At 35.5% G+C, this 26,870-nt stretch overlaps 1 pseudogene and 2 gene segments (V, D, J or C); all 3 read right to left on the bottom strand.

Moving 5' to 3' along the window:
- Nucleotides 1-10,423: 10,423 nt before the first annotated feature.
- On the bottom strand, nt 10,424-13,129 carry LOC127499585 (uncharacterized; annotated as a pseudogene).
- Nucleotides 13,130-16,216: 3,087 nt separating this feature from the next.
- Nucleotides 16,217-17,873, bottom strand: LOC127498230 (T cell receptor alpha variable 14/delta variable 4-like). The segment is given in 2 exon segments: nt 16,217-17,628; nt 17,746-17,873. Coding segments are annotated over 2 exon segments (483 nt in total).
- A 7,928-nt stretch (nt 17,874-25,801) lies between these two features.
- Nucleotides 25,802-26,600, bottom strand: LOC127499574 (T cell receptor alpha variable 18-like). The segment is given in 2 exon segments: nt 25,802-26,160; nt 26,478-26,600. Coding segments are annotated over 2 exon segments (444 nt in total).
- Nucleotides 26,601-26,870: the final 270 nt, after the last annotated feature.

Genomic DNA, 26,870 nt, shown 5'->3' with positions numbered 1-26,870 from the left:
CAAAAGAACAACATTATGACTGAGAGAGATCATAAATGAAAGACATTTAGAGCAACACAAGAGCTGAGTGCAGATTCTGTGGAAATGTTTTGAACTCCTCTCTGTTGCTCACATCATCATAAAGCTCCGCCCACTGAAGCTCTCTGTGGATTCTGGGTAATTAATAGTGGCAATGATAAAGCCAAGGTATCTTTGCCATAAGAACAACCATAATACAGATTCTTTCCATTTAGTACTTCTATTTACAACACAGATTTTTCATATAGTTTTAGTCTTTAATTTAGATACACAAAACCATCTCACCCAGATGAATCAACAAACTGAAATGTAAGTAGATAAACATAATAGTTCATCAACCAAGTGTCAGAATCAGATGTTTCATATACGCGCACTTCCACTGCTACATTATCACTTTAAGATCCTTATACCGACCATCACTATCACTAAATGTTTGTCTCAATATTTTTTTTCTTCGCTCCTCTCTAGTTTCTTTTGAGATATTTAGTCTGTAATTTTAGCAGATCTTTACCAACAAATTTTCTCTTTTGATATTTTTTATCTTATACATGACGAGAAGGATTAGATGCATCTGAAGATTCTGTGACAAAACTGTTGATTCTGACTTATATTCTCTCATCTGTCATTAAAAATTATCTATCAAAATTGTCCCATGTTTCTTAATGGTCACCATTCTCAGAATCCTGGGTAAGATATTTCCTATATTAAAGTGGCGTTTTATCAGACAATGGAAAACAGATATTTTTGGATATTTTTATAAATATATAATTAATTATAAAATTATAAGTTTATAATACAAATATAGAATTATTATATTAAGAGTTTATACAGTGTATAAAAAATCACTACAGACAAATATAGCCACTATCAAAACAACTGTGTATTTTCCATCTGTCAGCACAGACAACTTCATATCTGTAGCCTCTCAAAATTAAACTCGTGAGCGCCACCTTCTGGCTGCCCGAACATTTTTTATTTGCTCATGTTTTGAGCTGTGTTAGAATCAGTCTAGAGCAGGGGTGTCCAAACTCGGTCCTGGAGGGCCACTGTCCTGCAGAGTTTAGCTCCAACTTACCACAACACACCTGGAAGTTTCCTGTATGCTTAAAAACCTTGATTAGCTGGTTCAGGTGTGTTTATTGGGGTTGGAGCTAAATTCACCAGGACGGTGGCCCTTCAGGAGCAGGACTGTACAGAATCAAATAACTTCTTGGGTAATTTAAATGGTTAGTTCACCCAAAAATGAAAATAATGTCATTTATTACTCACCCTCATGTTGTTCTCCACCCCTAAGACTTTCGTTCATCTTCAGAACACAAATTAAGATCTTTTTGATTAAATCAGATGGCTCAGCAAGGCCTGCGTAGACAGCAATGGTACTTCCTCTCTCAAGATCCATAAAGGTACTGAAAACATATTTAAATCAGTTCATGTGAGTTCAGTAGTTCTACCTTAATATTATAAAGCGATGAGAATATTTTTTGTGCGCCAAAAAAACAAAATAATGACTTTTTAACAATATCTAGTGATGGCCGATTTCAAAACACTGCTTCATGAAGCTTCGGAGCTTTACGAATCAAATCAGTGGTTCGGAGCGCCAAAGTCACGTGATTTCAGCAGTTTGGCGGTTTGATACGCGATCCGAATCACTGATTCGACTCAAAAGATTCATAACGCTCCGAAGCAGTGTTTTGAAATCGGCCATCACTAGATATTGTTACAGTGAGGGAATGATTTCTGTCAATGTAGGCTCTAAGGTACATCATTCTACAGCTGACAAGATTCTGTCTCAACAAGGTTTGTGCACTGAATGTCAGATGCACACCTAAATGTGCTTTTCTATTCAGAAATAAAAATAAAGAAACTATGCTCCAGACCTGAGATCCTGCATATACCATACAAGAGACAAACCATTGACAGCTGGAGCCTGCAGGTCATAGTTTCATTTTCAGCCCTATACAATACGTACTTCTGGGATGTGTAATTTAAAAAAATATGAATACATTCTAGTTAATTCTATTAGAAAATAATTACCCTCCAAACCCTCTCTGAACAAAATCTATGCATTAATCTAAACTGCAAACTGATAAATGAATACTTTTTGCTAATCTTACTGTTGCTTTGTTTTCCACATGCGTGACATGTACTGTAGCACCAGGATCAGAGACAGAATAATCAAGTGTATGTCAGGTTTTTGTACAGTGTAGAAGGGTTTCCTGTTACTGTGGGCACCAGTGCACAGTAGTATATGGCAGAGTCTGCTATTTCAGTTTTGGAGATCTCCAAATCTAGTTGTTTTTCGTTCTTTTGAACTTTAGCAACATAATGGTCCTTATGCTGTGTTCCCAAACCTTCAAAAGCTTGCAAGAGAAATTCAGGGGCAGTGTTGGAAGTCTGTCTGTACCACTGAAGACTCTGTATGTTACTTTCACTGTAGTTGCAGGAAAGAGTCGTCTTTTCTCCTTCTAGATCATGCTTTACAGTATATAGGGGTGTTATTTCATTTGCAAGAACATTGTCTGGAAAGAGAACAACAGAAGAAAATAACTTTAAGTCAGCATCAGAAAAATATATTTTTATATGCTCAAAAACAACATGTATAGCTTATATATAAAAATAAATCAATCACCTGAAAGAAGTGCCATGACTGTAAGGTAAAAAAACAGCATCCTAATACTGGGAAACAGAAAGAGCAAGTGCCTTCCGTGTTTCTTTTGTAGCCACACCCTGTGACTGTGAGACTTTACTGAGTTCTCAAATCTTAGTCACTTTCATACATTCAAATCTATTGCAGATAGACATGAGAACCAATAAGATTTCTGTGCTGTTTTTCTTCTCTTCTCTTGTTCTTCTTCTCGAGTCTGTGCATAGTGAACTTGGAGCCTGAGTCTGCGCAGTAGTGAGCACGAAGTGGAGCCGATATCAAGGTCCCGCACACACTCCCGCAGAATCGGTTAATACTGCAGAACAACTCATTTTGTTGGTGTGAAATAAACAATTCTGGAAATGTAGAAATTTAAAGCTCCAATCTCTTCCTGAAGATCCAGAAAAAAGTCAGTTGGTGCTTCAGTGACTACTTTGGTCAGAGAAGCTGTCAATCTCAGCGATCAATCATGATGTCAAAAACTCGTGTTTTTATAGCATCAAATAACTAACTAAAAACAAACTTATTTTAAGAACGATCACTTTAGCGTGATAAAAACCTAAAATGACAGAGACCATCTTTGGAAAAGAATAGTGTAATTTGACTGTTTAGTTTGTCTCGCATCCCATTAGATTACACGAAGAGGGCGGTGTTTATGACATATACTGCATCCAGCCACCTGGGGGCGATCGAGACACTTTGACTTCACTTAACAGGACTCATGTGGCACGCTTGGAGAAACGTGACGGTGAGAGTAAATTAATTATTTTGTATCATGCCTGCAAAGCAGTATCACATTATTTATTAATTAACGTTGGGATAAAAGTGCACAGAGCAGCATGATGGAATGAAAAGAGACTCATATGTTTCCTGACTGAAACAATATGATTTGAGACTAGACTAGAGCTTCGCTTGTGGCAAATTAAAAATACGAGCTAAGTGTTTTTTCAACCTTAATGAAGTATTATATTTTAAAGTACATATGCTGGTGCTGCATACAAACAGTTTCATTTAAATCTATACAGTATGCAATATTTTATGTGATTTACCTGAAAATAAATTTATTTCACAATTGTTAAAATTCAAGAAAACAGTGATGAATATATCATGATTTAGATTTCTATGATCATTGGCAATAATGCTTATAGCTGACTTGCTTATGTATATGAAGACTTGTGTGACTGTGCATGAGAGGAGGAATACAGTGCGTAGAGCACAGCGCCCTCTTCTGGGCTGAGTGGGTGACTTTACTTTTGAGACAACAAACAAACACATTAAAAACTGTTTAAATTAACTGGTTTGGAAAAAATATTTTTAGTCTTTGATGACTTTAACCATTTCTGCTGATGTTATTATTATTATTTTTTTTTTTAAGTGTAATACATCCCAGGTTTTTGTACAGTGTTCTCAGGTTTCCTGTGACTGTGGGCTGCAGAGCGCAGTAATACAGAGCAGAGTCTGACACTTCAGCAGAGGAGATTGTAAGGTTCACTTGTTTGATGTCTTTTGTAGCTTTCGCAGACAGACGACGTGAAAGATCAGGTTCTGAATATTCTGTGACGAGAATGAGGTGCTCTGGTCGAGATCCAGGATCCTGACGAAACCACTGCAGATTGTTTACATCGCCACTGTAGTTACAAGAAAGAATCACATTTTCACCTCTGAAAACATGCTTTTCAGAGGATAATGGGTATATTGTGTTTGCAAAAGAAATTCCTGTAAAAAAAAAAGAGAAATGTATGTTTGTTAATAAAACAGAAATTAGATCTTGTCATCATAAACTATGCATCGGTTTCCCTAAAATTAACTTGGTTCACATGCCACATTCTCTGGCTTTTATTCTTCAGCATGTTGGGGATGATACCCTGAAAATTAGAACACTTCTTACCGATGAATAATGAAAATATCCAATAAGAGAGAAACATGATGGATGATCTTTGGAGAAGGAGTGATGACAAAGTCAGTAAATGTAGAGAAACTTTGGATCACCCTCTTAGTGAAAGAGCTCCACCCTCTGAGTCTTTACTCTCTGATAAATCCTGGGCTTGTATATGTGTGACAAGACTTCAAAGAGCTTTGTTCAATATCAGATGCCATCATTTGTCATTCTTCAGCAATATGACGGCCGTGCTCAAGATGTAATTAATGTTTTTTGTTGTTGTTGTTTTTTTTAGCATCTCAGGTTTTTGTACCGTGTAGAAGGCCATTTAGGATTTTTATGTTGAGTAAATTATTTAGGCTATTTCGCCTGCAAAGCAGTATCACTTTACTTATTAATTAATGTTGGGATAAATCTCATCTGCAAGCACCAAAAATATGTGCCTAGACCACAGCGCCCTCTTCTGGGCTGAGTGTGTGGCTTTACCTTTGAGACAACAAACAAACACATTAAAGGGTTAGTTCACCCAAATATGAAACTTCCCTAATAATTACTCACCCTCATATCATTCCACACCCGTAAGACCTTTGTTCATCTTCAGAACAAAAATTAAGATATTTAGAGATTTTTTTTATACTCCAATGAAATTACCACATTCAAGGTCCAGAAAAGTAGTAAAAATATTGTTAAATTAGTCAACGTGGCTGCAGTGGTTCAACCTTAATGTTATGAAGTGATGAGAATACTTTTTGTGTGCAAAAACAAAACAAAAATGACTTTATTCAACAATTTTTCCTCTTCTCTGTCAGTCTTTTACACAGTTGGCGCCGTGCAACGCTTCCGTGTTTACATCCAAACGGCGTCTCATTATTGGCTGGCTCCTGCGTCAGCATCACACGCATCATGCGTCATGCTGCTCACGTGACCAGCGTCAGCCAATACTGAGCCGCCGTTCGGATGTAGAACCTGGAAGTGCTGCAACGAAAATAGCGAAGCAGAATGACGGGAGAGATGAATTTGTTGAATACGTTTGTTATTTTTAAGGTTGAATCACTGTAGTCACATTGACTATTTTAACAATGTTTTTACAACTTTTCTGGTCATTGAATGTGGTAATTTTGTTGCTTTCAATGGAGGATAAAAAAATCTCTTGGATTTCATCAAAATATCTTAATTTGTTTTCTGAAGATGAAGTTCTTATGGGTGTGGAATGACATGAGGGTGAGTAATTAATGACAGAATTTTCATTTTTGGGTGAACTAACTGTTTGAATTAGCTGCTTTGGAAAGATATTTTTAGTTTTTGATGACTTTAACCATTTCCGCTGAGGTTAAAAAAAATCAAAGTTAACACGAGTGTAATGCATCCCAGGTTTTTGTACAGTGCTCTCAGGTTTCCTGTGACTGTGGGCTGCAGAGCGCAGTAATACAGAGCAGAGTCTGACACTTCAGCAGAGGAGATTGTAAGGTTCACTTGTTTGATGTCTTTTGTAGCTTTCGCAGACAGACGACGTGAAAGATCAGGTTCTGAATATTCTGTGACGAGAATGAGGTGCTCTGGTCGAGATCCAGGATCCTGACGATACCACTGCAGATTATCTACATTGCCACTGTAGTTACAAGAAAGAATCACATTTTCACCTCTGAAAACATGCTTTTCAGAGGATAATGGGTATATTGTGTTTGCAAAAGAAATTCCTGTAAAAAAGAGAGAAATGTATGTTTGTTAATAAAACAGAAATTAGATCTTGTCATCATAAACTATGCATCGGTTGCCCTAAAATTAACTTGGTTCACATGCCACATTCTCTGGCTTTTATTCTTCAGCATGTTGGGGATGATACCCTGAAAATTAGAACACTTCTTACCGATGAATAATGAAAATATCCAATAAGAGAGAAACATGATGGATGATCTTTGGAGAAGGAGTGATGACAAAGTCAGTAAATGTAGAGAAACTTTGGATCACCCTCTTAGTGAAAGAGCTCCACCCTCTGAGTCTTTACTCTCTGATAAATCCTGGGCTTGTATATGTGTGACAAGACTTCAAAGAGATAAACGCTTTGTTCAGTATCAGATGTCATCATCCGTCATTCTTCAGCAATATGACGGCCGTGCTCAAGATGTAATTAATGTTTTTTTGTTGTTGTTGTTTTTTTTTAGCATCTCAGGTTTTTGTACAGTGTAGAAGGCCATTTAGGATTTTTATGTTGAGTAAATTATTTAGGCTATTTCGCCTGCAAAGCAGTATCACTTTACTTATTAATTAATGTTGGGATAAATCTCATCTGCAAGCACCAAAAATATGTGCCTAGACCACAGCGCCCTCTTCTGGGCTGAGTGTGTGGCTTTACTTTTGAGACAACAAACACATTAAAGGGTTAGTTCACCCAAATATGAAACTTCCCTAATAATTACTCACCCTCATATCATTCCACACCCGTAAGACCTTTGTTCATCTTCAGAACAAAAATTAAGATATTTAGAGATTTTTTTTATACTCCAATGAAATTACCACATTCAAGGTCCAGAAAAGTAGTAAAAATATTGTTAAATTAGTCAACGTGGCTGCAGTGGTTCAACCTTAATGTTATGAAGTGATGAGAATACTTTTTGTGTGCAAAAACAAAACAAAAATGACTTTATTCAACAATTTTTCCTCTTCTCTGTCAGTCTTTTACACAGTTGGCGCCGTGCAACGCTTCCGTGTTTACATCCAAACGGCGTCTCATTATTGGCTGGCTCCTGCGTCAGCATCACACGCATCATGCGTCATGCTGCTCACGTGACCAGCGTCAGCCAATACTGAGCCGCCGTTCGGATGTAGAACCTGGAAGTGCTGCAACGAAAATAGCGAAGCAGAATGACGGGAGAGATGAATTTGTTGAATACGTTTGTTATTTTTAAGGTTGAATCACTGTAGTCACATTGACTATTTTAACAATGTTTTTACAACTTTTCTGGTCATTGAATGTAGTAATTTTGTTGCTTTCAATGGAGGATAAAAAAATCTCTTGGATTTCATCAAAATATCTTAATTTGTTTTCTGAAGATGAAGTTCTTATGGGTGTGGAATGACATGAGGGTGAGTAATTAATGACAGAATTTTCATTTTTGGGTGAACTAACTGTTTGAATTAGCTGCTTTGGAAAGATATTTTTAGTTTTTGATGACTTTAACCATTTCCGCTGAGGTTAAAAAAAATCAAAGTTAACACGAGTGTAATGCATCCCAGGTTTTTGTACAGTGCTCTCAGGTTTACTGTCACTGTGGGCTGCAGAGCGCAGTAATACAGAGCAGAGTCTGACACTTCAGCAGAGGAGATCGTAAGGTTCACTTGTTTGATGTCTTTTGTAGCTTTCGCAGACAGACGTTGTGAAAGATCAGGTTCTGAATATTCTGTGACGAGAATGAGGTGCTCTGGTCGAGATCCAGGATCCTGACGATACCACTGCAGATTATCTACATCGCCACTGTAGTTACAAGAAAGAATCACATTTTCACCTCTGAAAACATGCTTTTCAGAGGATAATGGGTGTATTGTGTTTGCAAAAGAAATTCCTGTAAAAAAGAGAGAAATGTATGTTTGTTAATAAACAGAAATTAGATCTTGTCATCATAAACTATGCATTGGTTGTGCTAAAATTAACTTTGTCCACACGCCACATTATCTGGCTTTTATTCTTCAGCATGTTGTTGAAAACAAAAAAACCCTGAAAATTAGAACATTTCTTACCGATGATAAATGAAAATATCCAATAAGAGAGAAACATGATGGATGATCTTTGGAGAAAGAGTGATGACAAAGTCAGTAAACGTAGAGAAACTTTGGATCACCCTCTGAAAGAAGTGAAAGAGCTCCACCCTCTGAGTCTTTACTCACTGGGCTTGTATATGTGTGACAAGACTTTAAAGAGATAAACGCTTTGTTCAGTATCAGATGTCATCATTCTGATATTGTTTAAAATTTTAGAAAGTTTGCCTAAGATGTTATTAATGTATTTTTCAGCATCTCTGGTTTTTGTACAGTGTAGAAGGGTTTCCTGTTACTGTGGGCACCAGTGCACAGTAGTATATGGCAGAGTCTGCTATTTCAGTTTTGGAGATCTCCAGATTCAGCTGTTTTTTGTCCTTTTGTGCTTCAGCGACATGACGGCCTTTCTTCGCTGGATCCTGATTTTCCAAAGCTTGCAAGAGAAACTCTGGAGCAGTGTTGGGATGCTGTCTGTACCACTGCCAACTCTTTATATTACTTCCACTGTAGTTGCAGGAAAGAGTCGTCTTTTCTCCTTCTACAGCATGATTTACAGTAGAGAGGGGTGTTATTGCATTCGCAAAAACACTCTCTGGGAGAATATAAACAACAGAAGAAGTAATATTAGTAATTATTCCTTCGTTAATATACTTTTATAGAGGTATATAGATATATTAACAAATGTAAATATCAAATGTAAATACCTGTAAGAAGTGCCCAAATGGGGAGGTAAAACAAAATCATTATGACTGATGGAGATCATATACAAAATGAGATTTGGGGAACACAAGACTGCCCTCTGCTGCGCTCATTCTCACGAGCTCCACCCAAAGGATTGTGGGACCCTCTGTTGATTCTTAGAAATTAAGTGTATACCGATTTCACACAACAGACAAATGAGGAAATTACCTCTCACTTCTTTATTGCCATTGCAATATGTATATATATATATATATATATATATATGTATGTATATTGGGTTTGAAAATGTTCCCATATTTCAAACAAAACAAGTAAAGGCATCCACATAATATGTTTTTTTTTTTGTATGGGAGATTCCTGTGAATGTGGGCTCCAGTGCGCAGTAGTAGACAGCTGAATCTTTACGAGCAACATTTGAGATCTTTAGATCCACTTGTTGGAGGTCTTGATCAAATTTGTCAGTAAATCGTGATATGGCTGGTCTTCCGTTTGGATAGCTATAGAAAATGAACTTTAGTTTTGATCTGGCATATTGTTTGTACCACTGCACATTTAGCACTCTTCCAGTGAATCCCTTGTAACTACAGGATATTGTTACATTTCCACCTACAACAGTGCTCTTTATAGGTGACAGTGGGAAGATTGCATTTACCTCTGCCTCACCTAACAAAATAAAAGATTCCGATTCAATTCAACATTAATTATACAGTATTTAGAGGAAGACAAAATGTGTGTGCATGAGTTTATCTCACCCAGATGAATCCATAAAGTCATAAGTATGTAAATAAACATAATGGTTGATGTATAAGATGCCAAAATCAAGATGTCTGTTTCATCATATAATATGTGCGTCTCCACTTTTGTGAGATCCATTCAGAGACACAAAACTCCACCCTATGAGTCAGATGACTGTCTCTAGTACAGTATTTTCTTGTCCCGCTCTAGTATATTTTAGACCAGGGTCTTTCACTTGAGTACAGGAGGTCTTTCTTTTGTAGCTTTTACTAATAACTTTTCATAGAAGAAGAAGAATATTAGGGCACCTTCGGTAATTATATCTGTTCATTAATATGCATCTTTTATAGAACTATAGATGTATAAAAGAGATCATGTACAACATAACATTTAATTGGAGAAACACAGGACTGTCTTTTGCTGTACCTGTTCTTACAAAGCTCCACCTAAAGACTGTGGGACCGTCTGCTGATTCTTAGAAATTAATAGATGACACAGACATTTCCCACCACAGAAATCTGAGGAATTGTCTGTCACCGGCAGCCTTTATTGCACACAATTTTGTTTTCTTTGTCCTCCTTTTAATATCTTTTAGACCAGGGTCTTTCACTTCAGTAATAGATGAAAAAAAGCATCTGTATTGCCACTTTCACTGACAAGTAACAGTTTAATCACAAGAAATACTATCATGATAGTGGAATGTACTGTATATGCCCGCCACAGCAACTTTCAGAGCGTTTAGATATGATATATTTGTTTTTACCTGAAACCGCTTACAATATAATTCAAAATTGCTTGACCTTGATCTGCTTAGCTTTCCAGTTATGTGCATGTTGTGGTTGGATTACACAAATATATTACACAAATATATATTTTAGAGCATCATACAATAAAGACACAGATTTACTATTTAGTGTAGTTCATCAGTTAGTTTAGTTGTTCACTCTTAATTTTGTACAGTGGTTTTGTGTTTCCTGTCACTGTGGGCTTCAGGGCACAGTAGTACATTGCAGAGTCTACAAACGAAGCAGAGGAAATCTTCAGATCCACATGGTTTTTCTCCTCATTTATTTTAGCAGACACTCCAGGTATTGGAGGGTCAGCTGGCTGCTCAAGATTGGCTTCAGTAACCAGAAATAAAAACTCTGGTTTCGAGCTGCTGTATTGACGATACCACAGGAGAGAATCAGTGCTGTAAGTCCCGTTGTATTTGCAGGCCAAAGTGATGGAGTCTCCATTGGTAACAAGTTCAGATGAGGAGAGAGGCGCTATTCCTTCTCCCCGTACATCACCTGAAACAGGCAGAGCATTGCAGTTTATTACTCAGTCAACACTAATTATTAATGCCTGATGACTTATATTTGGAATGTTTACTTAAAAATGCCACATATCTTACCTGAAAAGAGAAGAATGAAGCAGACATTGCATAGAAACATCACGGATCCTCACAAGCAGCCACACTTTATAATTGACGGATTCTGAGCACTGTTTCCTTTTTTAAACTGTTACACCAATTCAAATCATCTGTAATATGAGTGAATACTGCCATCTGCTGTACATTTTATGCTATTACTGTACTGATTACTAATTAATTTGCATTACTAATTAAAATAGCTATTTAAGGACAAGTAGTTTGGTATATTTGATTTTAAAACAGTTGATTTTATACCAGTTTATATCAGTGCTACAGATGAAATCTAAGCATCACTGCTGTGCTGACAAAGCTACAGTGTGTTATGAGGCATAAAATGGAAATAATGCCACCATGTGGCTGCAGTAATGAATTTAAATCAATCAGCTGTGAGAGAACAATGTAATAATTCATAATATAGCATATTTAGTTGGACATCTTGAATGTTTTGCTTTCCCAAAGAAACTTTTTGCATTCGCGTGCAAAATGTTTGTATTCCCCCGAGAAATTTTGCATTCGCTCTCAAAACTTTTTAGTTCTTTGTGAGAGTTTCTTGGGAGAATGCATAAGCATTGAAATATATTTTTTCCTCCCATCCCATATTTTTCCACCACCATGTCCCTTTTGGAACCTTTATTTTTAAGAGTTTATGTTGTTTGAGGGTTTGCAATATAGTCAACCAATTTATATAAAAATAAAGTTGTTGGACACAAAGAACAGAGTTACTTGGACCACCAAATCCACAATCTTGTCCTCTTGTATTGCAACAGAAACTTTAGTCATATTTATAGTCATATAGCGCTTTCTTTTCACGTGCAAACTCCACGAACGTTTGCTTGGCTGACATTGAACAAGCCCTGAACTTTTGCCGATACGCTTCCAGAACCAATTCATAAGTTCGCAAAACAGCCAGTTTCACAACATCGTAATTCAGTGAATCCTCAATTGGCAAAGCCGCACACACCTCTTGGGCTTTGCCAATGAGATTGCACTGCAACAGTAATGCCCACATATCTCTGGGCCATTTTAATTTACCCGCTCGAAAGCCACAAAGTACTGTTCTGCAATGGTCTTATCCAACGTAGGCGAAAGAGTGAACTTAATTAAATCGAATTCCATGTTAACATGGTGCGAAAAGATTAGAATGAAGAGAGACAAAATAAAATGGTGACCAGTTACAGGACAGAAGATATTTTCCTTCCTTTATGCATTCATGTCAACTTTAACCTAAAGCCTTGTCCGCAAACTCATATCTATTCATTTTACCGTGTACAGCATAAGGGCACTAATTTGATAATATTCATGCATATACACTATTTTTACATTATTTCTAAAGCTATTTTTAATCATTTCTTATTTATGGAAAGTACTCCAATCAGTTCAATCAATTTAATCTGCTCAATCTGCAAACTGAAATCACGTATATATGACAAAAGACAGATATGTTGTTTCTCTTTATAGAGGTTTTTGTACAGTGTTGATGTGTTTCCTGTGACTATGGGCTGCAGGGCGCAGAAATACAGGGCAGAGTCTGATACTGCAGCAGAGGAGATCTCCAGATACACTTGTTTATCATTCATACTCATTTTCCCATCCATTCCAGGGATAAGGGGATCTGCATATGTTAGATGTTTCGTTTGTGACTCCATGCACAAATTCAGGTCTAGATCCAGGATACTGTCGATACCAGTGCAGACTGTTTGCACTGCCATTATATTTACATGAGAGAGTGACCGGCTCCTCCTCAGTGACATGAACGTTGCTCTGCAATGGTCTTATTGACTGCGCAAATGTATCTGCATAGAATAGAAAACATTCAGTTAGAAAGAGTAACAGGATGAAGGCATTCATAAAAAGTAAATCAAATGGCAAATTAAAACTTTCATAAAATACAATTAATTACTATTCCGGTTTTAAACAAAGCTAGTACTGTATGTCACTTACATTGTGTCACTGAAAACACAAGCAGGCAGCACAGGAGCATCATCTTGAAGCACAAATGAAAACTGCAGACAGAATTGTGAGATTTTTGTGAGCTCCTTCAAAGCTCCACCCATAACAATCAGTGAAAACATTCAAGTCATTTACATATGCAATTTAGTCTTGAAATAAGTTTGACACAAATACTATTTCATTAACTGAAGAATGAATGAATATTAAAAAATGAGGCTATAATTCAATAATAAAATGCAACTTTTATGAAAATGAAAAGTTTTGCAAATGTATGTAAAGTCTGCCTCTTTTTTTTGCAGAAAGTCTTTTTTTTTTTTACCTTTCTTTCAAACTTTCAAAAAAAAAGAGAAAAAAAAAGAGATTTTTATAAAGTTTAAGTCAAAATCTTTATTTAAGCGTATGATCACAACAGTGATGTGAAACCAATTCTCTTAGATTAGATTATATAGAAAGTTAAGAACATATGTATTTGTCTCTTAATTATTGTAGTCATACAAGACATTTAAAAGTCTCCATGAAACCAAAATGGACAATTCTTTTTTTTTTTTTTTTCATGGAATATTTCAGTATTTATTATAAATGATTGATCTGTGCACATCATTTTTTAAAATTCATGTTTCCTCATAATCTTTAATCAAAATTACTTTAAATAACCATTTGCAGCAACACCTCTTCTCTGATGACGTGTTTACTGGCAAGAGGGCAGAACAACCTATCACTCACATGACATTAAAGCAATAGCAAACCGCAACGATCAAAACAATTCCCAATGGACAAAATCAGATCCCGCCCTACATTTGTTCTTGTTTAGTAGCCATACCACTCAGATATGCATCACAATAGGGAAGAAAAGTTTTATGCTGACATTAACATTACTCCTCTTAGGTTTTTGTACAGTGTGTTTGCTCTTCCTGTCACTGTGGGCTCCAGGGCGCAGTAGTACAGCGCTGAATCTGTGACTGCAGCAGAAGAGATCTGCAGATTCACCTCCTTCTCCATCTTATTCACGCTGGCATTCAGTCTTGGGAAAGGGGGAACTGCTTGTATTACACTGCCTGATTCATAAACAAGCAGCAGAAATTCCGGTCTGGATCCAGGATATTGTTGATACCAATGTAAACTACGTACTTGGCTATCATCATATTTGCATGAAAGAATGACTGGCTCTCTCTCAGTGGCATTTTTTATGGTCTGCAATGGTGTTATTGTCTGGCCAACAGATTTATCTGCAAATAGAGCATGAGAAACAGTCATCAGGAAAAACAAACAAAATGTTCAGCCATTATCTGCAATCTGAGCAGTTACAAATTATTGCTTTTTTAAACATGTATTTATTTAAATAAATAGTAATGTTTTTTTGGTGCAGATAAAATATAATATTAAAATAAAATAATATAAATTAATGAAAAAATGACATAATCCTACTCACCCTGTATGGCTAATAGTACAAGTAAAAAAAGAGATCTCATTTTTGCACTGCTGAAAAACAGACTGAAATCATATAAGAGATGAATGCCAACACAATCTCTTGAAGCTCCACCCACATATCTCAGTGTGATTATGATTATATAAAACATGTCATACATGGAAGACTGTGAAATCCATTTTGCTTATTAATATGTAGTTTTCATGAGTCTTCTCAAGAGATTTCTGATGTCAAATGTGACAATGATATCAAAATGGCAGCTCTTTGACAACAAACCTGAGTGTGTAAAGTACAAATAATTAATAATGCAGATATATCAATATTTTGGTATTTATACTCCAGGAAATCTCTGATATACAGTAATAAGAAGAATTAGAAAAACTTTCTTTACGCAGCATAACATAATGTCAAAATGCACTGGAAAAATTAGAACTAAAGTGTCTGAAAATGTAGACTGTACTGGTTTGAATTGTGAGAGTGGTTTACATTTCTTAGAATTCTGCTATTATGTATTTCATAATGACAAAAATATTCTGTGTTCTTGAACACAAGGTCAGTTGTTGTAAAGGAGATAATAATGAGACAAATGAAACTCAGAATAGCTTAATCATTAGCTTTAAAGTGCTGGATCAAAATGCTCAAATGCAAACGTGGATAATCATCCAATATTTCCTGACCACCGAGCAGAGACACTGAACATGGATTTCAACTTCCAATTTTAATGCGTCTCAGTTTTGTACGGTGTTGATGTGTTTTGTGTCACTGTGGGCAGCAGAGCACAGAAGTACAGAGCAAAGTCTGTCCCTTCAGCAGAGGAGATCTCCAGATACACTGTCTTATCTCCCATGCTCATTTTGCCATCCAGTCTAGGAATAGGAGGATCTGCATATACTACAGTCTTCTTGGATGACATAATGACAAGGAGCAGAAATTATAGGCCTGATCCAGGATATTGTTGATAACAAATTACATTCTGTACAATGCCATTGCATCTGCATGACAGAATGTCTCCCCCTCAGTAACTTGTGTTTGGCCCTGCACTGGTGTTATTGTCTGTGCAAAACATTCATCTGCAAAATGTGTGTTGATCAAAAATAATAATTAAAAAGTGTGGTGATTTATCACAAAATCAGACAGAATATTCAGTCATTATCTAAAGTCTGAACAGTTATGAATTATTGCATTTTTTTTAACCATGTATTTACAAAAGAAAAAATAGTGATGTTTTTGTAAATATACCAGTATTCAAAATATAATAATAAAATAAAATTTAAATGGAATAACAAAATAATGAAAAACTTAATCAAAAATCGTAATCCTACTCACCGTGTATGGCTAATAGTACGAGTAGGTAAAAAAGAGATTTTGCACTGCTGAAAAACAGATCATAAGATGAATGCCAACACAATCTCTTGAAGCTCCACCCACACTGTAAACCCCAACCCTTAAAATAATTAATTGGTTTGAGTAGGACAAACTTAAACAAATTAGTTCAGTCAAATTAACTTTTATGAGTACTTAGCACTTTCTTTTTCTTTCAAGTTCACAGAACTGATATATTTTAAGTAAACTGAACTGATTCATTGTTTTGAGTTTTATGAACTTATTTCTTTTAATTTAGACAAACTTAAAGCAACACTGTGTAAATTTTTTGTGTTCAAAATGTACAAAATTTATATGATGAGCAAGTACATCATGAATCCATTTTCCAAACTGTGTTTTTGTCTTATCCTGAATCACTACGGTACACCTATATTGTGCAAGATTAATGTTAAGAGAGTTACCATCATGGTGACAAATGGTGCATGCGACTTCGTTTGAGAGCAAGTATGTTATATTGCTGCACTCATTCAGCAAGCGCTATACCATAATTAGCAAGTTGGCATTTTCTGAACTAGCTTCTTATAACTAATTTTACATTAATAAAAATGTTTACATTGGGGTTACATGATAATTTTAAGTTAAATGTATGACTGTCAAACATTTCAAGTTAAGAACAATTAAAATGTGTGAGTACAACATAAAAATCTACCAGTTCTGCTACTTAAACTTTGAATTTCTTAACTTAAAAATTGCCTCGATTTTTTTGAGTTTTGCCAACTTATTCGGGTTTACAGTGCACATATTTCAGTGTGATTATGATTACATAAAACATGCCATACATGGAAGACTGTGAAATACATTTTGCATATTAATATATAGTTTTTCATATGAGAAAAAGATTTATGATGCAAAATGTGATAATGATATTGAAAGTAAGCAACAAACCTGTGATCACACCATACTTCATTAATGAATAATTTAGATATATCAATATGTTTGTATACATATGCCAGGAAAATATGCAGTAATGAAAAAAAGAAAAGAAAAAGAAAAGCTTTGATCATGAGCATAAAAAAGTCTGAATTGTTAGAATGTTTTTTTTTTTTTTTTTTTTTTTTAAATACATAAATCCCTATCTATTGAATTGGCTCTATTACTTTCTCTCCTCTCCACCTACAGCTGGTGTGTGGTGAGCGCACTGGCACCATTGTACTGTGGCTGCATTCATTCAGTCAGATACATTTCTTTGAATTCTGGTATTATGTATTTCATAGTGACACATATTCTGTGTTCTTGAACAAAAGGTCAGTTGTTTTTTTAAGGAGACAATGATAAGATCATTAATCATTGGATTCCAAGTGCTGGATTAAAATGCCCAAATGCACAATCATCCAACAGTTCCTTAACATTGAGCACAGACACACAGATTTCAGTTTCCTCATTTTTGCACAGTGCGTGTGTGTTTCCTGTCACTGTGGGCTGCAGGGCGCAGTAATACAGAGCAGAATCAGTTAATGCGGTGCCAGTGATCTCCAGATCCACACGATTCTTCTCCTCATTTAATCTAGCAGATATTCCAGGAATTGGAGGCTCAGCTGGTTGCTTAAATTTAGCTTCATTAACCAGAAACAGGAAGTCTGGTCTGGATCTCGGGTACTGACGATACCAGTGGAGAGCATCTGTAGCAGTTGATCCATTGTAATTGCAGGACAGGGTGATTGTTTTACCTTCTGAGACAAATTCATTAGGAGAGACTGGTGCTATTCCCTCACTAGAGACATCACCTAAGAGAAAGACAGGAAGAAAGATGGGAATAATGAACGGAGATGAACAGAAAAGTGAAATACTCAGTATTGTATTATTCTCAGTAATGTTTATTTGACTAATTGCATTTATCTTACCTATTAAGAGGGAGATAAGACACAGACAAAATAGGAATATCATTTCTGACAGGGAAAAAAATGAACAACTATGTTGAACTATCTCTGAAACCTCTGCATGCCTGAAGTAAATGCAGTACCTTGTATCTCTTCCTCTCATGTGCCCTTTGAAGAATTAGTTCAGTTTATTTTCATTGTTGGGTAAAGAGTGCCCTCTTTTGGATAATTTCAGACATCACAAGTTTCTACGTGCCTACTGTAAAAATTTCACATTGGCCTGTGGAAAACATTTCAGTAAAATAGTCAATCAAATCCAGTAAGGACGATTGTGAATATTTGAACTTTCTCATTTTGATGCTTTTAAGGAACCAGAAAATTAGCTGACCCCAGTTAGTAACACATATTACATCAAATTACAGTGCAAACTACGTTGTACGTCACAGAGTAAACACTCACACAACAGGAACATGTGCCACCTCGTGGTGATTATTGGTTTATTTTAAGCAAGTTTATTTATTGTTTTGTTTATGTTCTGTATTATTCATTGCACTTTGCTGTTCACATACTAATACACTTTTTTTTTTTCAACTGAATGTAACTTAAATGCTTTAATCTCATTTAGCTAGCAAGAATTTATATTTTAGAGAAGGCAAACCATTGTATAATATATTTTATAGTATATAAGGATATAATCAATTATAGTATAATTCATTTAATTATTTTTTGGAGCTTATATTTTTATAACTAATACCAAGTTCTGTCATGAAACTCTAGATGGCGCAGGCTGATGGGTTCTTAGCGCAAGCTGCTGACAATCACATTGTTAACTACATGGCTCAAGCTGATTGGTTCCTGTTGCATCTGTAGGCAATGAGCTTGCTGCTCAACATTTAAATAGTTGGTCAATGTTTGCTGTAGCAGTTTTCAGCACACTTTCCTCTGAAACCCTCCACCTTCCCCAGCTCCACCTGTATAGATCTGCTACGGGTAATTTCATATATGCTATTTGTGCAAGAGCAATGTAGAATGTATGTACTGACAGTAGCAAGTCTCTGTATTTGCTCTGCAGCAGCAGCAGATCTTTTCTGCCAAGACCAAATACATTAGCATTGTCATATCCATTAACATGCTAAATTCTTCCATGAGCTGTCATGATAGAAATTATTTTATGATCACAGCTGTGCATTTCTGAGTTCCTGCTCTAAAACAATAATCTGTAGAGTATAAGCAATTAATTACAGCATAGTATAATGCAGTACTTTGTATGTAATTTACTCATAGTGATTTAATGTCAACACCATTTGTTTATTGCATATGGAGTGTGGTTGGAGGTTTTTGTACAGTGTTGATGTGTTTTCTGTCACTGTGGGCCTCATGGCACAGAAGTACAGAGCAGAGTCTGTCACTTCAGCAGAGAAGATCTCCAGATATACTGTCTTATTGTTCATGGTCATTTTGCCATCCAGTCTAGGAATACGAGGATTTGCATATATTACAGTCTTCTTGGCCGACTCAACGACAAGGAGCAGAAATTCCAGTCCTGATCCAGGATACTGTCGAAACCAAAGTATATTCTGTACACTGACATCATATTTGCATGACAGAATGACTGTCTCCCCCTCAGTAACTTGTGTTCGGCCCTGCACTGGTGTTATTGTCTGTGCAAAACATTCATCTGCAAAATGTGTGTAGAACAAAAATAATAATTGTAAAGAATTAAAAGTCACGTAAAACTGGTGAATTATCACAAAATCAGACGTTTGACATTAACAGGTGCATTATAGTTGTAGTTATAAATATATTAATGTTTAAACTGGTCTCTTACATACCCTGTGTTATTGTCAGCAGAAGCAGAGAGCACAGGAACATCATGACTGCACTGTAAAACACAAATGATGCTTGTGATTGAGAATGACAGTCTCTCTTGAATCTTTCTCAAAGCTCTACCCACATCTCATCATCTGAGGGCTCAATATTCAAATGAAATTGACCAGGAGAAATTAAAGCTTTATTTTATCTGGGTGTGATCACACATTGCAAAATCAATGAATAATACATTTTGACATTTTAAATATTTTTTTTTTTAAACCTCAGATTCAATTATATGCTCTTCTTAAAAATGTTCTGTAGAGAGCTGTTACATTGTAAATTCAGCACTGTTGCTTTAAAAATTGATAAAAAATGCCAAACCACAAACATTCTGATTTACATATACTGTAAGTACAGCTTGTTTGGGGTTTCATTCATTTTGTTCTGAGATTACAGTAAAACTACAGTGGACATTTGAAGTACAAAACACATCGTAGTTTTACTTTCCCTGCATTGTTACTTTATGTTGTGGTAATTGTAGGCCTATTGTTTTTTATGAAATTAGACACCATCAGTGTTTTTTTTATTTTTTTCATTTTTTGCCAAAATTTATAAATGAATACCTTATTATAGTAATAATAATATGCTATAGATTGTACATCGTAGCCGATTATCTGCTAATTCCTTTCTTATACTTTTAAACATGTTAATGACACATTGTTAATCAACCAAAATTTGACAAACTAAACAAAAATGGTTTACTATTATATTGTTTAAAATAAATATAATTAAAAAAAAAAAATTACAGTAATGATTTTTTTAAAGTGCGTTTCTAACCACTTTATCTCAAGTGTTTTTCCCCTTTTGCAAATAGATTAGATGTATAGCTTTAACGTACATGTCTATTTTAGTTTCAGACACCTGCAGGTGTTTCCACACACTCATTATGGCCTAATTTTTCTGTAACCTATATGAGGTTTGGTGAGTCCTCTGCGCTTCAAATATAGACAGAGATGGATATCGGTTCAAACTAGAACTGTGCTAAAATAGGTTATTCTTGAACAAGAAGCAGCAGAGTGACAACTTAAACTTATATGATGAGGAGATGTGACTTAACAACATTTGACTTGATTGTACAAATCAATAAAAAAAAATGCACAAATTTAACTGAATTGATTCAACATACAGTATATGCAGTACATGAAATTGTGTTATATAAAATAATAAGAGATGTTTTCAGAGAAACATATATATATATATATATATTTTTTTTTTTCAAAATATAGAGGCCAGCACTCCACTCCATTTGTTGAATACATTTGTCTCTGTTTCAGGTTTTCGAACAGCGTAGTTGTGTTTCCTGTGACTGTGGGCCTCAGAGCACAGTAATACAGAGCAGAGTCTGATACTGCAGCAGAGGAGATCTCCAGATACACATGTTTTGTATTTTTATTAATTCTTGGCGTTAAACGCTGTGGTATGTTTTCACTCATCAGCCCAGTTTCATAGATGTAGAGGAGGAACTGTGGTGTAGATCCGGGATATTCAGTGTACCACTGGAGAGTATCAGGCACTCCACTGTAGTTACATGTGAGAATTACGCTTTCACCCTCCAAAACTTGTTTTTGTGACTCATGAGACGTTATCATGTTTGTCAGGATGTTACCTATGAGAACCAGTAAAATAAAATTAAACAAACCAGACATAAAATTGCATAGTAGAATAAGAAATATATTTAATAAATCACAATTTCTGCTAAAAGAAATTCTAATCAGTACAATTATTATATAATTTAAGTAATTAATTCTGAGAAATTAATCAAAACTCACCTATATGAAGAACCAAAATAACAAAGACAGTAAGGTACATGTTGGCTGATGTTCTTACAAAGAGTGACTGAGATGTGATTCCATTCATCAACAGAAAACAAGTCAAATTCAAGCCAAGTCAAACTAATCAAAGAGCGCCACCTCTTGACACAGTGATGAACCTGCTGGGAACCATTGAAACTTAAATGATCCTGTTGCAGTTCTCATTCATCTGTGACAGGAACTGATGCACAGGCTCTTTCATCATGACAAACAGATTCACCATTGTAAAAAAGGAATATAAAGATCAATAGGACCCTGTAAACATGAAGGGACATTTTTAGACTAAGTAATAATTATGCTTACACTTTATTTGGTAACACTTTATTTTACAGTGTCCTTATTACACATGTTGCATGTAGTTAGTGTAGTAATAACTATATATGCATAATTACATGCAACTATCCCTAAACCAAACCCTTATCCTAATCCTACCTCTATAGTAAGTGCATGTAGTTAATTATTATTACTCAGTACAATATTACAATATTAATACACTGAGTACAATAGTACTCAGTATAATTACACTGTAACAAGGTGACATACTTTACTGATTCAAATAAGTACTGAGTAATATTAAATAACTACATGTACCTATAGAGTTTTGTTGTGGTTATGGTTTGGTTTAGGGTTAGTTACTTGTAATTATGCATAATATACTGTTATTGCTATAGTAAGTACATAGTAACGACATGTAATTACGTCACCTTAAAATAAAGTGTTAGCAAATTTACCACACTGTCTAGAACTACAAAAGCTTGCAACATATTGCAATATATTCAGTGCATACAAACAAGAATTGGAGCAGGTCAATGTTAAAAAAATAAAAACAATAAAAACAGCGACAATGCACAAAATTCGCACCCATTCGCACCCATTCTGATTTTCGAGAGCTATGCCCCAACAAAATGAGCTCATTGCTGGATAAATCCTCCAGTAAGGACATTTCAGTTAAATTAAAATCTCTGCTTATGTATCTGAATTTCATTGTCAGATTTATTACTTGCCCTGTTCACAAAGTCAGAAATGAACAATAAATAAAAAATAAAAAAATAAATTTGACCTCTTTTAAAAATACCCAAACACCTAAACAAATGGTCTTTGGTAATGATACTTTACCTCATTTTAATTTAACACAATACTGGCAATTAATTAACTTCAGTCAGTTATACAGTATTTTCACCACTAAATAATGAATAGATTAAAAAAACAAAACAAAACAAAAAACTTTACAATAAGATCCCATTAGTTAAAATTAGTTTAATGCATTACTTAACATAAAAAGAGCAATACATTTGTTGTTAACATTAATAAAAATACAACTATTCATTGTTAGTTCATGTTAGCTCAGATCCATTAAATAATATTAACATATTTAACTTTTGTTTTTAATAATGTTTTGGTCAATGCTGAAATAAGCATTAACTAAGATTAATAAATACTTTTCATTGTTAGTTTATGTTAAAAAATGTTTAACTAATTACTAAGAGATAGCGCCCAGTTGAATGAGGTAATTCGCTATTAGCTAATCAGTAACTAATATTTTTTTCATACCTCTCAGAGGATTAATAAGAACTAAAGTTAATGAAAGTATTGCATAATTAATTCTAAAGTAAAGATCATGGTAACCCACTAGTAACGACTCAAGTATTACCATGATCTTCTCTTTAGAATACTGGCCAGTATTGGTAGAAATGGCCAGTAATTCCTTTAGAAGGATGTATTAACACTTGAGTCATTAATTATACATTAACGATGGAACAGTATTCTAAATTGTTACCAAATTAACAAATGAAACCTTATTGTAAAATGTTCCCCAAACAGTATAACTGGAGTGTGATTCAGAACAGATGAGGTAAAAATGTATATCCAAGAGGATGCAGTGTTTCTATAGTATTAGTATATTTTTCAGTACTTAAATCCACTTTGTCAGGCCAGATTCAGGTTTTTGTACAGCGCTGTCGGGTTTCCTCTCACTGTGGGCTTCAGCGCACAGTAGTACACTGCCGAGTCTGATACTTTCGCAGAGGAGATCTCCAGATCCACAGAGGTTTTCTTTTCATTTAATTTCACTGACATGCCAGGCTGCACGATTTGAGACTCCCCGCTGTTTTGTAGTATCAGAAGAAGGCAACGTGGACTTGACCTTGGATATTGACGATACCAGTAAAAAGAAAGGGCTGAAGAGTAGTTGCAAGATAATGTGACTTTATCCCCACTCTTCCTATAAACCTCAGTTTGGACAGGACTGATGAAATCTACACAGCTGCCACCTGAAAAAGAGAAATGAGTATTTGTAAATGTTCGTTCATTATGGTGTTGTATTTTGGCTGATGTTTGCGAACCTGACTTCTGGAGGATTTATTGCACAGGAATAATAATCTCACAATGAATAAATAATTCTGAAAAGTTTGTGGTTAAGGGGTGGAAGTTGTGAAAAATAATCAAATATTGAGCTACTCACCTCCGAATGTAGAAAGAAAGCTTAGCAAACAGAGTAACATTGTTCAGGCCGATGTTCTGACTGACAGCTCAGTTTGTAGCTAATCTATTTCAAAACCACATCCTCAGGATGGCCTAGATAGTGTCAGAACACTAAAGCCCCTCCTACTGACCCCAAACACACATGTTATAGGTTTAGAGTTGGGGGTCCAGTTTTTAGAGACAGTTTCAAAATTATCAGCAGAACAAACATAAGAAATTTAAGGTGAATATTCTGATTCTATTTTATTTTTTATTTATCCATAGAAACTTACAGCAAACAAACTCAACTCAAAGCCCAAACTTATATGCAAAATATTATATATCTAGACTGATTATATATCCGAAGATGAACAAAGGTCTTATGGGTGTGAAACGACATGAGGGTGAGTAATTAATGACAGAATTTTCATTTTTGGGTGAACAAACTTTAAAGTTTGAAATGTAATGTGACTAACCTCAGGAGAAAGACACTAAAACTTGAGATTTAATACAAAGTTCTGTCATGAAACTCTAGATGGTGCAGGCTAATAGGTCCTTTAACGCAACCTGCTCATAATCACATTGTTATCTATAGGGCACAGCTGATTGGTTCCTGCTGTATCAGTAGCCAATGAGCTTGCGTGCTCAACCTTCAAAATACTTAGGTAGCATTTGCCTTAGCAGTGCAGCAGCTTCAGAAACCCTCCACCTTCCCCAGCTCCACCTGTATAATTCATGTATGTTATATCGTACAGCAGCAGCATGTCTTACTTGCTCACAGCAGTGTGTTGTATATGTATTGGCAGTAGCAAGTCCCATACTTGCTCTGCAGCAGCAGCAATAAAAGTAGCAGCGCAGCAGATCTATTCCTCCAAGACCAAACCATGTCAACATTGTCATACCCATTACCATGCCAAACACTCCGAGAGTTGTCAAGACTGAAGTATATTTTAGTAACATATGTTTCATGCCTGTAGCTTATAGTGGGTTCAAACTCTAATACTGACAACAAGGATTGCATCTTCCAGAGGGATTACAGTTTTATTTAAGATTTTGGTCAATATTTAGATATTATATAGCAATATCTGGATACACGTTCTGCATTTCATCACTGTTGTGTTCACAGTATAAATGCTGCTTCATTAAATCGATTAATCTCTTGGTTTTGGCTACTGTATCAGTTGCAGGTGTTCCCACATACAGTAATGGTTATGGCAGATAATTTGTCTGGGTTTGGTTAATACTTTGATGTTTTTAAGTTCAAAGAATGTGTGTTTTTGTACAGCTTCTCAGTAACTTTGTATCACTGGGTCTTTCCAAAGAGCACAGTAATAGAGAGCTGAATCTTTCAGTGCAGCTGCTTTGATAATCAGTTTAGTGGATGTTCTGGTTGTAGATGATTCAAAATGAGGATCTGGTATATTACTCCTGCCGTCTCTTGATCGAGCACCTTTCCACAGTAAATACTGTGGCTCACTGTTAGGAAACTGTCTGTACCAATAAAGATAAACATATTCACTGTTTGTTTCATATGAGCAACTTAATGTCAACCGGTCAGTTTCATTTCTAATAATAACAGCCTCATCTGGTCCAATGCGATCACCAAGAGCAACTGAAAAGGAAATAAAAAATGTTATGTGAAATCTTTGATAAATATAAATTCAGTCTTATTAAGCTTTGAAATGATACATTCATATGAAAAATTCATATACATTTTATATTAAATACCTGATGTAGCGATGACAATTAGTACTAGTGATCTCCTCATCCTGAATTTACTGATCAGTTGAGTGCTTCTGTTCGCAATCCCTTGATGATTTGTTTCTGTGTAGTCTGTGTAAAGTGGTTGACAGTACAACATTTCAACTATATGCATGCGCCCTCTTGTGGCATGTGTGCAGACTCTCTGGTCTCATGGTTTCTAACATCTAAGCCGTTTAGCTTTGAGCAGGTTTTTGTATGGTGTACATGGTGTTTCCTGCCACTGTGGGCTGCAGTGCACAGTAATACAAGGCAGAATCCTTCACATCTGCAGGGAAGATTTTCAGATTCACCGTCTTGTTTCCCTTATGAACTGAGGCTGTGAGCCGAGGGTGAGGAGGTGTAGCGTTCTGCATTTGTCCCGACTCCATGATTAGAATCAGGAATTCTGGCTCAGAGTTGAGGTATTGACGATACCACTGTAGATTATTCATTGACACGGTGTACTGGTATTTACAAGAAATAGTCACTTTTTCTTTGTCCTTTGCATGGACAGCAGGAGATGTTGGAGTAATGCTGTCTTGTATACTGGCACCTGAGAAGAATGTTGAATTAGTCATTTAAAGCATTTCAAGCAAGTCACATCAACTTACATTTATTTGTATAGCTCTTTATACAACACCAATTGTTTCAAAGCAGCTTCACAAAAATAACAGTGTTGCAAAATTAAAGTTATGAATTTAATTTCAGCTGTAAAGCAGCTCTGCAAGACTGTTGTCATTATTCAGCTCAGTTTAGTTCAGTGTTGATTCAGTTCAGTTCATTACCTGTGTCAATGTTACAAAACAACTAAAGTTAGCTGCTAATGTGGAAAAAAAGTAAATGCATGTAGGTAAAGAACAGAAATCTTACCAATGAAGGCCATTAAAACTAGTAACAAACAGAAAGACATTGTTTTGAATGATGGTTTCCTCACTGAGCTTTGCAGAACTGCCATAACAGCCTCCTTCAGACAACTGAAGCTCCCAGCCAGTGCTTTCAACACCCAATCACAGTGCAGTGATGTCTCTGGCAGGTGTCACCAGATGCTATAGACTCTACATAGGGCTGTTACAAACTCATAAATTGTTAATGTAAATTAATGTAGCTGACATATGTTTGTTTTCATAATTTTTCCCCAGGAGAAATTAGTGTAATTATGTTGATCCACAATATAGATATAATTTTTTTTTTTTTTTTAAGATTTTTTTCAATATACCAAATAATATAATAATAAATGTTCCCTAGAACCTTAAACATCAGTGG

The sequence above is a fragment of the Ctenopharyngodon idella genome, chromosome 2, assembly GCF_019924925.1.
Source record: "Ctenopharyngodon idella isolate HZGC_01 chromosome 2, HZGC01, whole genome shotgun sequence".
Taxonomy (NCBI): domain Eukaryota; kingdom Metazoa; phylum Chordata; class Actinopteri; order Cypriniformes; family Xenocyprididae; genus Ctenopharyngodon; species Ctenopharyngodon idella.
This window is presented reverse-complemented; position numbering and strand designations above follow the sequence as displayed.